The 14,467-nt window shown below is 55.6% G+C and overlaps 3 protein-coding genes across 3 annotated transcripts; 2 read left to right on the top strand and 1 right to left on the bottom strand.

The window, feature by feature from the left end:
• Positions 1-5,182: 5,182 nt before the first annotated feature.
• BXZ73DRAFT_108092 (uncharacterized protein) lies at positions 5,183-9,105 on the top strand (the record flags this gene model as incomplete). The annotated part of the gene is made up of 12 exons (XM_048017073.1): positions 5,183-5,732; positions 5,786-6,120; positions 6,544-6,769; positions 6,828-6,866; positions 6,920-7,074; positions 7,133-7,219; positions 7,286-7,299; positions 7,703-7,808; positions 7,866-8,165; positions 8,208-8,312; positions 8,374-8,646; positions 8,713-9,105. The coding sequence occupies 12 exons, from the start codon at positions 5,183-5,185 to the stop codon at positions 9,103-9,105; spliced, it is 2,583 nt and encodes an 860-aa protein (XP_047871371.1).
• A 354-nt stretch (positions 9,106-9,459) lies between these two features.
• BXZ73DRAFT_108091 (uncharacterized protein) lies at positions 9,460-9,869 on the bottom strand (the record flags this gene model as incomplete). The annotated part of the gene is made up of 2 exons (XM_048017072.1): positions 9,460-9,503; positions 9,695-9,869. The coding sequence occupies 2 exons, from the start codon at positions 9,867-9,869 to the stop codon at positions 9,460-9,462; spliced, it is 219 nt and encodes a 72-aa protein (XP_047871370.1).
• A 2,447-nt stretch (positions 9,870-12,316) lies between these two features.
• On the top strand, positions 12,317-14,015 carry BXZ73DRAFT_108090 (uncharacterized protein; the record flags this gene model as incomplete). Its single annotated transcript, XM_048017071.1, has 2 exons — positions 12,317-13,355; positions 13,393-14,015. The coding sequence occupies 2 exons, from the start codon at positions 12,317-12,319 to the stop codon at positions 14,013-14,015; spliced, it is 1,662 nt and encodes a 553-aa protein (XP_047871369.1).
• Positions 14,016-14,467: the final 452 nt, after the last annotated feature.

Genomic DNA, 14,467 nt, shown 5'->3' with positions numbered 1-14,467 from the left:
AGGTAAACTGAAGGTGAGATATGGGTTTACCAAGACTATCAGATGTGCGATAAGAGATTTTGAACCTGATTTCGGCTCCGCTTTACAATGCTGAATGATTGCAGCAAACAGCATGGTGATTGGGGCTGCAGTTGTGGAGCTATGAATGAAGGGGTGTTGAACGTGCACAGATGCGCAGGGACATGTCCAGAGTGTTTCACGTCTAAATGACACCCAGAGCGTGTTTGCATATGAGCATGTAAGAGACTGCAACAAACCAAATGCTTATCGGGGAATGTGGTGCAGAGATATCAAGCCATCAAAAGTGCTGTGGCTGAAGCGTAATCAGTGATCTAATCTAGATTGTGTGCATATTTTTCAGATCGGACTTCAATCCCGTCTATTGGAGAGAGAACCACACACTATGAAAGAAGAACGGAGGGGATCCATCCACAATTACCAATTCTAGTGGATGTGCCTATCGGCAAAAACAGGGGTACATCTGTATCTCTGCTGATACTGCTCCAAATGGCATGCTCTTGGATGCGTTTGAAAGCTACATGATGCTCCTTTCGATATATATATAGTGCCTGGCCGTTTTCCCACCCCACCCAGCTGTGCAACCCCTACCGTTTATGTGCAGGAACCAGCTATTGCACCCTATTCTGGCTGCAGGAACGTGCTGCTATCCGCCACTATTGATAACTGTCTTGTAGGCAGCTACTATTCACCCAATTGGGGGCTGCAGGGTAGGGTAGAGTACCCGTATGCCAGGTATTAATGGCCAGCCAGGCCAGCCACAATATAAGGCTATTAATAGCTAGACAGTACCTTACGTGGGTTGTTACAGCACTGGGGTTGCTTTTTCATTATAAATGGGGCTTATTACACCTCTGGGAAGGTACTGTCATTAGAATATCAGCTTATTACAAGGCTAGAAGACTTTTGTCATAAAGTACGTCACTTATAACAGCCTAGGTGTCGCCCTGTCATTACTAACAAGGCTTATTACAGCTCTAGCAGGGTGCTGTGATTAAGAATGAGGCTTATTACAGCTTGAGAGGCTTTTGTTATAAAGTACGTCACTTATACAAGCTCTGGGAGGGTGCTGTCATTAAGAATAAGGCTTATAACAGCCCAGAGGGGTCTCTGTCATTACAGATTTCACTTATAACAACACAGAGGTCCCTGTCATTAGAGAATTCACTTATTACAGCCCAGAGAGGCTCCTGTCATTACAGAATTTGCTTATGACAGCCTGAAAGATCACTGTAATAACTCTGTGTCATCTGCCTGTTATTACAACATAGGCATGCTTGTGATTGTTAGAACCCAACCAGGCTTTTCTACAATGAAAACGTGGTGGGTATCAGCATAATGAAGTGCCCACGTTCCTGGGGGATTGTATTACATTAGTGGTAACCACAGGTGGGCAACGACTCGGGCCAGACTGACGCAGGCAAGCGCGAGGCGGCAGGCGCGATGTGAGGAAGGCAGGCGAGGGCGAGGGGGCGACACAGGTGACGTGGGGCAACACGGCGGGGTGTGGGCGATGCGGGCGAGGGCAAGACGGGCGAGGTGGGCAAGACGTACAAAACAGGCAAGGCAAGCGACACGGGCGAGGCAGGCGAGGTGGGTGACGCAGGGGATGCGGTCGACACGGTCAACACAGGGGACGCGGTCGAGGTGCGAGACGTAGGCTCAGAGGGGCAAGAAGCGGGCAACGCGGGCGATATGTGGGCGTCACGGAGGTGACGACGTGGGTGGCATGAGCGAGATAGGTGACGCAATCGAGGTGGGCGCAAGACGGTGGAAGATGGGCGAGATCCGGGGTAACGCGAGCGAGGTGGGCGACACAGGCAAGACGGACAAGGGGGGTGAGACGGGCCAGGCGGGCGAGACGGAAGGCGGCATTGGAGAAGATGGGGCGAGGGTTGGCGTCGGGACGGCAAGGACGGGAGCCGGGCGGAGGGGATCAAGGGCAACGTCAAGGTGACGACGAGCATCGAGGAGGTTGCTGGCAGTGCCAAGTGCCGGAGTCCACGCAACGGGTGTCGATTCCCACGCGTACGGCGCTGCCAGCACGTCGCTCTGACGAGTCCACGCTGCCCATCTTCCTGACTCTTCTCCTTGCGCAACATCTCCGAGGACCACGCGAACGCGCCCCTCACGCGCCGCTTCCTCAATGAGGTGTTGCGGCCCCCTTTGTTTTGGTAAGTCCCCCGTTCTGCTCTCCTGCGCTCCCCGTCTCGCCCACCATCTCCCCAGGCCCCAGCCGTGCCATCGATATCGCACACCCGCTGTCTGCGCACGCTGCAATGCCGTGCACACACCATCTGCGCCCTCTCTGTGCTGCAGCCCACGGTTTCCCCCTCGCCCGTGGTCGTGACGGGGCTGGACCGTCGCCTGTAACAGCTCTGGCTCCTTCGCGGTACGTTTCCCTTTTGTCCGCTTTCCTCCTTTGCCTGTGCTCATTCCTTCGTCGAGGGCTGCGGCCTCATGTTCCACCTTTTCGGCCCTCCTGGAGTGGGCAAGACACTCTTGGCAGAGGCGATGTCCGAGCACGTTCACGGGCCGCTATACGGCGTCGGTGGAGGGGCCTCGGCACGTCCGTGGCGACGCTCAATACCGTCTTCGACCTCGCGGCGGCGTGGCACGCGCTCGTCCTGGTCGATGAGGCGGGTTTGAAGCCTTCCTCTCCCACTTCCACGTCGCCCTCCACTTGCGCGAGCTCGACCGCAACGCTCGCCGCGCCACTCCGCCTGGATCACCCCGCAGGCATGCTCGACACGACGGAGGAGTTTGCGGCCGAGTTCGTAGGCCCCAGCTCCACCCCGCGAACCCGTTATCGCACACCTGCCCATACAGCTTTGGCGCGTCCGCCATGGCAAAGAACTACGTACGTCTTCTGGCTCCACTTCACCCACCCACGTCACCCTCGCCCGTGTCGCGTCGCGCGTGTCCGTGCCGCCCACGTCGCCCGCGTCCGAGTTGTACACTTCCCCTGTATCTCCTTCCTCGCGCCCGTGTCACCCACACCTGCGTCAACATCGCCTACGTCCACATCGTCCAAGTGGCATCGCCCGTCTGCGTCCACGTCATCCCCACGTCGACGTTCGCGTCGCCGATCTCGCCCATGCCACGGCGTAGCCCACCTCGCCCTCATCTACGTTGTCTGCCTCACCCACCCATGCCGCCCACTTCTCCCGCGTCACCCACCTCGCCTGCGTTAACATTGCCCACTTCTGCGTCGTCCATGTCCGAGTTGCCCATATCGCCCGCCCACATCCGCGTCGTTCCCGCACCCATCATCCATGTTACCGTGTCGCCGACCTCGCCGACATCTACACCAGCCACCTTATCCGCCTGTCGCCCGCCCGCTCATCTGTGTCGTCACCTCGCCTGTGTCACCCTCACCCTGCTGTCTCGCGTCGCCCGCATAGCTGTAGTTAGATTGTGTTAGTTACCCATATATTTCGTCCTTCCCGCACATCTATATGTGAATCAATCTGCTGAGTGATGTCAAGCTTCTCACCTGGTTGCAATTGCTGTGCCCGATAGAAACTGTTTAGTATCAGATTGCAGAAGTTAGAGTGCTAGTATCACACACCCTCAACATCTCCTAATGGGTGTAAATATGCGACACATTAGACACATTAGGACACATTAGTAAGATGTGAGGCCTAATGTGTTTGCTGTTAGATGTGCTCGTTCTCATGTGGTCTAAAAGTCAGGTGATTAGTTGTGTTAGACCACATTAGAGCCAAAAGTCTGCTGAATAGATGTGTTAGAGCAAAGTAGGGCTAATATGCAAATTGTGTTTTTCCTGATGTCATCAATTTGAGGCGTTAGCTCCTGGCGCATGAACCGCCCCATACCTCAATATATGCGCTAAAAACAGTTGAGAGTTGCACACACCTGCGTAGACGACTGCTGTTGAGCAGGTGGCTCCGGGGTAGGGCTATTTCCAGCAGGTGTATCGTACCTACCGGCTTGGGGGATGGGAATCGACTGACGACTGGGGATGTTTGGGTGGCCTGGGGTCGCCGAGGCCGCCGTATTGGTGCGTTTTGGGGGTGGAGCAGTGGAAGCTGTATCAGCACCACGCTTGGCTGGTCGGCTGCGTCTGCCAGACATTGAGGACAACGTGAGGTTGAGAGGGATACTGGGTGTGAGGACTGAAAGATTGCTCACGGAGGAGACGGGAAGGTCGTGATTGGCGTGGAGCTTGGTCCTGTATAGTACATGGATTAGGGTTTACAGGGCACCAATTCTTGGCTGTCACGCACCGTATGGGGCCAATGGATAGTCAACGGAAGGGTGTAGAAGGGTTTAATAGTGGGGATTGACTTGAGAGCAATAAAGAGACCCCACAGGCGCCCTTTGGACGCGGTCACGCGTACTATGTGCGAGTCCGCCCGTGCAGCAGACGCGACACGGTCCTGCAGTGCCGCCTTCTACCTCTTCCACCTCCCGGACAATGTCAGCACCCTAAAATCAGCACCATGAACTTCACCTGCACGAACAGGAACTGTGGGAGAGTCTTCGCCAACGATCGCCAGCTTTCCCAGCATCTCCGACGCTGTCAGCAGAAACCCATCTCTTCAGCGGAGCTGGTCAAGAAGCGGGCAGCTGAACTGGATACCTTGGAAGCGCGAAAGAAGTGTAGAGTGGTGGAGAACGGAGCAAGGCTTGATCTTCACGAACAGGTACGTACAGGTAGCACCTGTGTTCTCAACTTGATGAGGCTAATCAGTTGCAGCTTCGAACAGGCAATATCAAGACGACTCCCCTTCGCCCAGGAGAGCTGGGAACACGAGTTGGACGACGCACAAAACAACCTCGTCGTTTTCAGGACTATGTCCCCTCTGGCTCCTCCCGGGATCCTGAACTCCCCTCAGTAGCAGTCGATCCATTCCCCGACTTTCCGCTAGCCTCTTCCTCTCGACCTGAGTCTCTTCCCGAACCTTCACCATTTGTCCCTGCTCCACCGACAACTTCAGTAGCCCACACAGCACCCGCACCTTCCGTCGATACGGCGCCTGACACCTTTGGCATCTTTCGACGGTACTACGGGCGTACAACACTTCCCGCACACGAGACACCTGAAGAACGTCAAACTCTGGAAGACACTTGTGACTCACCTGGCTTACGACCCCCTAGATCACATGAAGATCAACTACAAGAGCCGACGATTCGATGGATGACGGACTCAAAGGCGGGTCACAATTGGTATGCACCCTTCGCCAATCCCGCGCAGGCCAAGACGACACATTGGAGGCAATCCGTCACCAATTCTGGCACGGTCTCCGACACCAGCTTCAATGTGTTACTCGACATCTGGTCCGAGTCACAGGCGGAAGGCTGGGATATCAAAGAGGACGACTTCAATGCGCGTGTGTCGAAGGAACTCCTCGACCAGCCTCCCCCATCTGCGAACCCGTTCTCGAGTACTGACTGGGACAAGGACCCATTCATCCTATCCTTACTGAAGACCAGCTCGAGCAGACAGCAATCTGAAGCAACTGCCCCTCAAGTACCGATCCACGGCGGTGTCGTCCGGGATATCATGCCAATCATCCACAACGTTCTCACCGACACGGAGAGCCGACACGCCGACCAGTACCAGTACTACCCACATGCGCTTTTCTGGACACCGCAAGGACAGTCACGTAGTGCAACACATGTGTCACAGTCTTCGCCTCCGTCACCTGCAAGCGGTGGTCTTGCGTCTCCTATCGGAGAAGATATTTGTATGTCTTGTCGAATTGTCACCCTAGCATATGTCGCTTACATGTTCTTACAGCTCCACATTCCTTACCACACCACTCCCCAAGTTCTCCCACTCCTGCGGCTGCACCTGTACCACCGACTCCACTCCGGATCTACACCGACGCATCCAACTCTCCTGCGTTTCTGGCGGAGGAGGAGAATATACGACAGCTCCCTCGAGACCCTCTAGATCCTGCAGACCTGGAGTATGGCATTATTCCAATGATCTTATGGTCAGATGCTACTCATCTGTCCGATTTTGGCGACGCCAAGATGTGGCCGGTGTATCTCTACTTCGCCCATCTGTGCAAGTACACCCGAGGCCGACCCACGGAATTTGCTGCGCATCATATTGCATACATACCCTCAGTACGTACTGCATCCTATTTGACACTGCAGATTGTCGTAACAAGCGGAGGGTATCTTGTGCTCACCCGAGCTCGTGACACACGTGCGGTGTGGTGCAAGCACAAGCTCGGACGAGTTGTGCTTGCGCCGCACAACACGTGCAAGTTGTTGTGCTCACCTGAGCTTGTGATGCACGTGTGGCGTGGTGCAAGCACAAGCTCGGACCAGTGGTGCTTGCGCGGTGCGAGACACGCTTGCTACACCTCGATCACACGTGATGCGGCGTGAGCCCGAGCTCGGGTGAGTTGTGCTTGCGTAGCACTGCTCGTACGAGTGGTGCTTGCTACATGCATGCGCTCACGGGATGCATGGCATCCTGTCTCAGGGCCTGAGCATCTTTCTACCAATGTTTCGCATGCTGATAGCTTTGAAACACATTTTCAGCTCCCGGACACAATTGAGGAGGCTTATGCGGACATCTTCGGGAAGCCTCCGACGGAGGAGATCATGCGCTACCTCAAACGCGATCTTTTTCAGCAGATCTGGCTATGGTTAATGAACACAGAGTTCATGGAAGCATACGAGAAGGGTGTTGTGTACCAATGTACCGATGGCATCACACAACGGATGTTTCCGCGTTTTTTGCATACTCGGCGGATTACCCTGAGAAGTAAGTTAGCTGCTACAATCTCATGTACAGATCCACTGATATTCTCAACCGACCTTAGGATTCTTGCAACCGGTCTCAAGCCCCTCTCAAAGCATCCGTGTCCGACTTGCCTTACGACAATGGATCAGTGTCCTGACGCCGGAACACCAGAGGATATGGTGCGCCGTGCCGAGCTAGCCCGCAAGGATGACAGTGATCTTCACGAAGTCGTTGAAGCTGCCCGGAAGGCGCTTTTCAAAGGCTATTCCATTATCGGTGACAAGATCCAAGACCTACTTCAACCACAGTCACTCAACCCCATCCGAGTGCGGCTCTCGGCGATCTATTATTTCTGTCAGTGTACTGATTGGCCCTTTCTTTTAGAGTGCTTTCTCTACGCGACTCGCACCACATGGGTTCAATGCCTACGACCTCTTCGCCCCAGATATCATGCACGAGTTTGAGCTTGGAGTGTGGAAGGCAACCTTTCATCATCTGATGTGAATGCTCGACTGCCTTGGAAACCCCACTGTCCAGGAATTCAACACTCGGTACGTCCATCCTCTTGTCCTAGGTTGATGAGAATGCGTGTGCGACACTCCTGTGTTTGCTTCGGGCGACAGCCCTCACTCCGTGCATTGGTCTTGTGTGCACCCCGCATGGTGGTCTCATGTGGCACACCCGTGACCCCGCACGTTGGCCCGTTGCGGACCGTGCGCGTTGGCTCCTTGCGGACCGCATGTGTTGGCCTCGCCTGTGCTCCGCATACCGCCGCTGTGCGCGTGCGAGAAGCTCGCTGTGTGGTCCTGTGGTTGCCTCGCGCGATGTGGGGCATGGTCTCTCTCGTGTGCGCCCTGGGCTGTTTCAGTCTCTGTGCACCCTGCGTGTCAGTCTCGTGCGCACCTGAACTATTGGTCTTGCGCATACCCAACACACTGCTAATCACATCACTAGAATGCGAAAAATGCCTACTTTTGGTAACGGGCGTATACGGAAATTCTTGCGAAATGTCTCCTCGCGTAAGGGTCTTGCTGCACGAGACTATGAGAAATTTCTCATTGTAAGTGGTCATGTCAATGAGTGGTCCTCATGGTCGCTCACATCGATGTCATATTAGACTATGATGCCTGCGATGGAGGGTCTCCTCCCTCTCGAGCATGGAGAAATCGTCCAAGACATGCTCTTCGAGCTTGCTAACTTCCACGCCCTTGGGAAGCTCAGAATGCACACAGACATCACCCTCGAAATCATGGAGCACGCGACAACGTCCATGTATGACAGTATTCGTCGCTTTGACGCCTTCGTTGCAACAGAGTATGAAACTGTTGAACAGGAGCACGAGAGGCGGTCACGCATCCGCCGGGTGAACACGAAGAACCTGACGAATGCGAAGGCGAAAAAGCTGATGAATGCGAAGGTGAAGAAGCTCAAGGATGCCTGACCTGATATCCATCGCAAGGCGAAGAAGTACAGGGTGATGCAGACCTACAAGTATCACGCGATTGGTCATTGGGTTTCATATATCCGTTGTCGAGGTCCGTTGGATATTGTTTCCACTGAAACTGTATGTCATTCTGTCTCCAATGCGTCTAACCTAGGCTGATTATGTCTCCTCTGCCTTGTAGGGAGAATGCGAGCACAAGACGGTCAAGGTTCTATACAATCGCACCAATCGACATGAACATGTATTCCAGATTGCGCGACTAGTTCGGCAGCGAGAGCACATGCTCCGGATCCACGATCGCAACCCTGACAAAGAACCTCGCCGAAATGCTCCCAATTCAACTGCTGACGACACCCCTCTGGGAGACCCTTACGAACGCTACGAGATCCCCAAGTCCTCGAAGAACGGACTTCGGATACTCAGATGGATCCACGACAACTTCGACGACCCAGCTGTGAAGGCACGTTCATTTCCAGTGCTCGCACTCATTGTTCCGTCGCACTAACCGTGAAATAACCAGGGGCTTTATCCGGAGCTCCAGGAACATCTTCTGACACGCATACTCGGAGAGCGAGAAGACATCCTCGACGACAACGGGCTTCGGACATTCACGGATGCCGAGCACCTGGGAGTCAAGATCACCGACGAGCGGATGTTCTCTCACAACACGGCCCGTTTCAACTACACCAACTACGCTGTTCGGCGCGAGCTGGACAGAATCAACATACGTACGCACTCTGACATCATGATGCTCGCCCCCAAAGGCTCCTCCCACCCATACATGTATGCTCGCATCATCGGGATCTACCACCTACACACCCGGTACAACGGCCCTGGAGCAACCTTCTCACACCAGGCTCCACAACGCTTCTACATCCTCTGGGTCCGGTGGTACGAGCTCGACGAGACCTAACCTGCTGGAATCCCGTCTCGTCGCCAATATCGCCTCAAGTTTGTCGACCACTGCCAACATCCGCAGACTGCTTTTGGCTTCGTCGACCCTGACGATGTGCTTCGTGCCGCATACATTGTACCCGCCTTTGATCATGGCCGGCTCGTGGACAGTCTACCAGAGAAGTCCTTCGCTTGTGCCGGTTCCGATCAGTCAATCTACCGATTATACTATGTTATGATGTGAGTTTGAATCCATCCGGCACATACCCTCATTGCTAACCTCTGCATGAATAGGTTTGCGGATCGAGACATATATATGCGCCATCTTGGTGGTGGTGTAGGGCATGGATCTGAAGGGATTCATGCCGAAGACTCACGCGAACATGCTTTGAGAAAACAGCGAGTACAACCTCTGCACTGGGAAGCCACAAGTGGAACGATATCAAGCACCCGGAGGACGACGTCGTGTACGAAAGAACCCCAGCTGCCCCTACACATCTCGTTCGGACTCAAGATGGCACGGAGGACGCACCTATCACTCTGGATCACACCTCACAGCAGCCAGGAAGCGAGACCATCAGTCTGGACGTGTCGTCGCGTCGGCTCACTGATGTCAATGATCTCGAAGCACTTGAAGACACGCATGCAGGAGAGTTGGAGATCGAGGACGATGATGATTGCTGGATTGACAATGCCCAGGACCCCGAGGAAGACGACGATAGGGAAGGCCCCGAGGAACTCGACAACGACGAAGACCCCGACTCTGAGCCAGAGGATGAACATGGGGTGCTCGGATACGCTCGCTGGTAGCACACCCACACTCCGCCATCTCCTCGCATCCAGGCCAACATGTAGGAATCTCCTGCAACTCACTCCTGCGGCGCGTGCGCGTGACGCATTCACTGCGTGGCACGACATTGGTGACTGGTCACCGCATACTTGTGCACACGTGGACTCGCACTAGTACGTCAAGTCGTGTATACGTCGTCTATCGCGCTCAATGACAACACCATCCCAGTGGCATACACCTCCTCCCAGAGTGGTGCCGCGCCGCGGCAGCCGTGCTTGCAGCGCACATGGATGTGTACCAGTGACCGGAACGGCCCCGCAGGCAAGTTCAAGCACGGAGAGACAAACACGGGCGCGTTCAAGCGCAGGTGGATGGATGCGGGCGCGCCACACGTTCGAGCATTGGGAGACAGACGCGGGCGTGTCTGAGCATTGGGACATGGACACGAGCGTGTTTTGCACCATGGTGGGCGAGGTCGAGGACAAGGTGGACATGCTCCAGTCTGTGGAGGAGGGGAAGGTGAACGGGAAGCTGCAGCCTGCAGGCACAGAGCGTCATGTGTGAACCTCGAAGAGAAGAGCCCAGCGAAGTTTAAACAGACCGTCCTCTGTAATCACAATTCTATTATATACAACCCACGCAATTGCCCACTGGCTGAAAATAGTACTTCGTCGGAATCACAGTCATTACACTGAGCCACAGTCCAATATTTACTGTCATGCTCCCCCTTTAGTCTAGCTCCCAACGAGGACATTTGCTGGACTGCTCCCCCTGTATAAACGCGCTCATGTCAACCGGCTTGAACGAAATGATGATAATGCCATACCTGTGTAGCATTTGTGTCGTCCGGATATCCCTCCTGCCCAGAAGAACTCGTGCTCGCCTCGGATGGGAGAAAGACCAAGCGACTATCCGGAGAGTTTGCCCACTTGAAAGGCCTACCAAGATCGAAATCATTGGGGTCAATCCATCTGTTGTTGTCGCTGGTGGAAGCGTCTGCAAACGCGATGTCACAGGCCTTTGAGAGAGCCCACTTGCGAGTACCACCGCTGGGCCAGACTACAGGACGGCCCTGAGGCGAGGCAGCACCCTGTGGGGGATCTGTGTGCGCTGTAGGTGGGCTGCCAGACGATTGGATGGCAGGGGGAGAGAGAGCCGGGCGAGGGAGAGCTGGGTGAGGAAGAGCCGGGCGAGGGGTAGCCAGACGAGGAAGAGCCGGGCGAGGGGTAGCCAGGCGAGGAAGAGCCGGGCGAGAGAGAACTGGGCGAGAGAGGGCCGGGCGAGAGAGGGCCGGGCGAGAGAGGGCCAGGCAAGAGAGAGCCGGGCAAGATGAAACAGAACGCCAGATAGTCGGGGAGACGTCAGACGCGAAGGTCTCCCACGACGCTGTTGACGGACGTGCCATGGCGCATGACATATCCAGAGGAGAGGAGGGGGGATACAGTGTTGGAAGTGTGTCGAGGGATGGGGACGGCGAAAGTGCAGACAGTGGTTCGATGTTGGCGCCTGACGCACCCAGATCATATCTCCTCGTCGGGGAAGTCTCCACTAGACCAGGGGAGTCCTGTTGAGAGAAGCCTAGAGGGGCTTCATCGTCTGACTGAGAGGTAGGAGAGTCGGGCCTCTGGTGAGAAGGGATTGTTGCATCTTCACAGTTGGTAACATCGAAGGCTTTCATGAGCATGGAGAAGCGGTGACTGATGTGTTCTCGGTGATCGGCGACGGCCTCGGGCGTTGATGAGGCCTCCGTTGTGCAGGTCCTTGCTTCATCGGTGCAGGTGGTGGCAAAGTCCAGCAGAGCGTCGGCGAGCAGCTCGCAGGGACGCAAAACCTTCCCAGAATCCTTGCATCTTTGTAGCCAGCGCGACAAGTAGTGTCCGTCGATCAGTGAGTCGGGTGAGGCCATGGTGTAGTATGTGTCGAGTCAAAGCTGAAGTTGTGCACCGAGGAGTCTGGGTCGACGGCCGCGGCCGTGGATGACATCACGTGGTCCTCCTCGTCCTCTTCGCCCCGGCCTCTTCGATCTATCAGTGATCTACCAGTGATCATTCAAAGGTCGGTCAATGGAGAACACATGATCATTCGCTCCACTAGAGATCTAAGGTAGTCTATCTCTATCACGCTAAGATAAATGTTGATCTATAACTGTCACGTCGAGTCTGGATGATCCACTCGAGATTTTACGACAGAACACGAACATCTCGCGATCGACCGGCGCTTCGCAGATCGCCCACGGTCGGAATTACCCGCGTTTAGCAATGTGGGAGTTGCCAGCACGACATTGGACTTTCGCTCTTTCCCCCTCGCAATTGCATCTACATAGTACATTTAAAGAGACCACAAGCGTCATTTCCTGCATTCACCGAGATTGTGCTGTGCGTTTTCCCTGTTCTCCCGTGTTTGTCTCATGACCTCAGGTTGTTATCAGATGGGGTTCGACATGCTTCCTATCGAACGCTGTCCCGTAGAAGTCTTCACTGAGATCATTCATTACCTGGTTCATTTTGAATCTCCTGCCAAGAGGCTTTGTCTTCTGCTCGTATCCAAAGCGTGGCGGGATGCCATCTTGAACACAAAGTCGTTCTGGAGCACGATCCACCTCCGAGGAGATAACGGCGAGAAGCAGTGGCTCCAGTTGTCTCTCGACAAAGCTCATGGTGCTTCCCTCCATATCCATATCAACTTCGACCACATCCCTCACCTGGATTTCACAACCTTCCTCCACCACGCTTCCAACATACAGTCGTTGACATTGACATACCTATTCAGATGGCACCTGCACGCTCTCAATACGTTTCTCTCCTCCGACACATTCCCTTCTTTGAAGAAGTTGAGCGTGGAGGGGGCTGAGGACGCCTGTTGGAAACAGGTCTCCAGAGAGGCTGCGCCAGTGAAGCGCCTTGTTCTGAACAGGACGAACATCCCATCCCTCGAGACACTGCACTTGACTGAGCTCAATCACCTCGCTGATCCATCTTTCTTTGAGCACCTTCGGGTGCTTTCGCTTTCCCGCCCCGGAATGGTTGATTCCTTTACGGACTTCATGAACACCCTCCGCGCAATGACGCACCTCCGATCTCTCGAGTTCGGCAGCCTCCACGTCAGCCCAGACGCTCTTTCCTGGGATCATCCAAGCCCCGTCACTCTGCCGTCGCTCACGCATTTCAAGATATGCGACAGTACCCCGTTCGAGCTCACCACACTATTTTCCTACCTTTTCATCCCTCGCGCGACCAACGTCGACATCCATTACCTCGCCAGTGTCGACGCCCATGGCCGCCAGGACGTCGGCGGTCATCCGACCCGCATCGCGGACATCCTTCCTTCCCTGCGCGGCACCAATGTCCTCCCGATGCTTTCGTCGCTCACGGATATCGCCCTCGTCTTCCAAGAGTTCCGCTGCCAGATCTGGGGCAGTAGTCCGGGGCACCAGCACTCGATCAACGTCTCATACGAAGTCAAGACTCCCCCCGAGACTGGTACGACAGAGATGATGACGAGGATCCCAAGCACCAGCGGCGGCGCGAGTCCGCGACTTCGTGGTCCGAGACCTCGCCGATATCGTCCGCGACTGCCCTGCCGTGACACACATTGAGGTCTCCCCGGCCTTCACCCTTACCACCCACCAATGGCGGACGCTCCTAGGCCAGCTCCCGCGCCTCAAGGAGCTCTGCTTCGAAGGGTGCGGCCCGCTCGTACCGCTGTGGACCGCCCTCGACCCGGGAAGGAGGTCCGCCGCCGACGAAGACGTGCTGTGCCCCGCCCTGCGCGCGGTCGCGCTGCGCGATTGCACCCCGACGCGGAGCCCATGGGAGCACGAGGCGCTGAGGCGCAAGGGAATCATCGTCACCCCGCCAGCGCCCCGGATCGAGCTCTGCGTCGACGCGCTCTCGAACATGCTGCGGGCGCGCGCAGAGCGCGGGGTGTCCGTCGCCAAGCTCGCGTACGTCGCGGCGCCGCGGATGAGGGAGCTGGAGGAGTTCCGGACGGTGTGGCGAGGGGAGCACACGGCTGCGCTTGCGGAGCACGTCGCGGACGTGGAGATCAAGACGATGTACAAGGAGATAGAGGGGGACGAGGCAGAAGCTACGTGGAGAGGGGGATATACACAGAGGTGCCATAGGAGTACGACTTCTTAAGTGGAACTTGCCCGATACGTTGACCGAGTCGTAGAGCTTCACCGCCCTCTCTGCATTTGTATCCAGCCCCTGAGCTACTCTACACACCTGCCTCCTTCACCTTATCATCGACCTGCGAATAGAGAAATTCCACTCCAAATTTACGTACAAACCGTCGAGGCACGGGTATGGCGACGTAAATGAAGTCCGGCTCCAAGACCACACCCCGAGCGTGCAGCGTTTTCTCCAGCACCCGGAACGGCTTCAAGTCCATCCATGCTCGGCCCTTGTCAAGTCTTGAGAGAAAGCGCGCGCATCACCAAGGCGTCGTGGTCGCCGGTCCCTGGCCGTAATGTTGGCGATGCAGGGGAACAGGAGGGAACAGGCGGAGGAGGCTCCGGAAGGCAACCGCGTCGAGGCAGAGGGGTGCCGAAGACCGATGTTCCGCGAGGGTTTCCCTGTAACTGATCTTG

This window comes from Epithele typhae (assembly GCF_022376455.1).
Source record: "Epithele typhae strain CBS 203.58 chromosome Unknown BXZ73scaffold_140, whole genome shotgun sequence".
NCBI lineage: Eukaryota > Fungi > Basidiomycota > Agaricomycetes > Polyporales > Epitheliaceae > Epithele > Epithele typhae.
The sequence above is the reverse complement of the archived record's forward strand: the minus strand, read 5'-3'. Positions and strand labels throughout refer to the sequence as shown.